At 53.1% G+C, this 540-nt stretch overlaps 1 protein-coding gene across 1 annotated transcript in view; it reads right to left on the reverse strand.

The window, feature by feature from the left end:
• Positions 1-440: 440 nt before the first annotated feature.
• Positions 441-540, reverse strand: part of LOC110454223 (proteoglycan 4-like) — a 3,069-nt gene continuing 2,969 nt past the window's right edge. Inside the window, exon 4 of the mRNA XM_021503632.1 lies at positions 441-537. Within this exon, the coding sequence (XP_021359307.1) occupies positions 441-537 (97 nt within the window). The remainder of the gene's footprint in view (positions 538-540) is intronic.

The following is a 540-nucleotide window of genomic DNA, read 5'->3' on the forward strand; positions in this document are numbered from 1 at the left end:
TAGGATGTGGGGAGTCCGGTGTGTAAGGGGATGAGGAGTCCGGTGTGTAAGGTGATGGTGAGTCTGGTGAGTAAGGTGATGGGAGTCTGGTGTGTAAGGAGATGGGGAGTCAGGTGTGTAAGGTGATGGTGAGTCTGGTGGGTAAGGATATGGTGAGTCTGGTGTGTAAGGGGATGGGGAGTCTGGTGCGTAAGGGGATGAGTAGTCTGGTGTGTAAGGGGATGATGAGTCTGGTGTGTAAGGAGATGTTGAGTCTGGTGGGTAAGGTGATGGTGAGTCTGGTGAGGAAGGTGATGGGAGTCTGGTGTGTAAGGAGATAGGGAGTCTGGAGTGTAAGGTGATGGGGAGTCTGGTGAGTAAGGTGATGGGAGTCTGGTGTGTAAGGAGAGGAGTCTGGTGTGTAAGGAGATGGGGAGTCAGGTGTGTAAGGAGATGGGGAGTCAGGTGTGTAAGGAGATGGGGAGTCTGGTGTGTAAGGAGATGTTGAGTGTGGTTTGTAAGGCGATGGGGAGTCTGGTGCGTAAGGGGATGAGGAGTCTG

This window comes from Mizuhopecten yessoensis, unplaced genomic scaffold, assembly GCF_002113885.1.
Source record: "Mizuhopecten yessoensis strain PY_sf001 unplaced genomic scaffold, ASM211388v2 scaffold7725, whole genome shotgun sequence".
NCBI classification, from domain to species: Eukaryota; Metazoa; Mollusca; class Bivalvia; order Pectinida; family Pectinidae; genus Mizuhopecten; species Mizuhopecten yessoensis.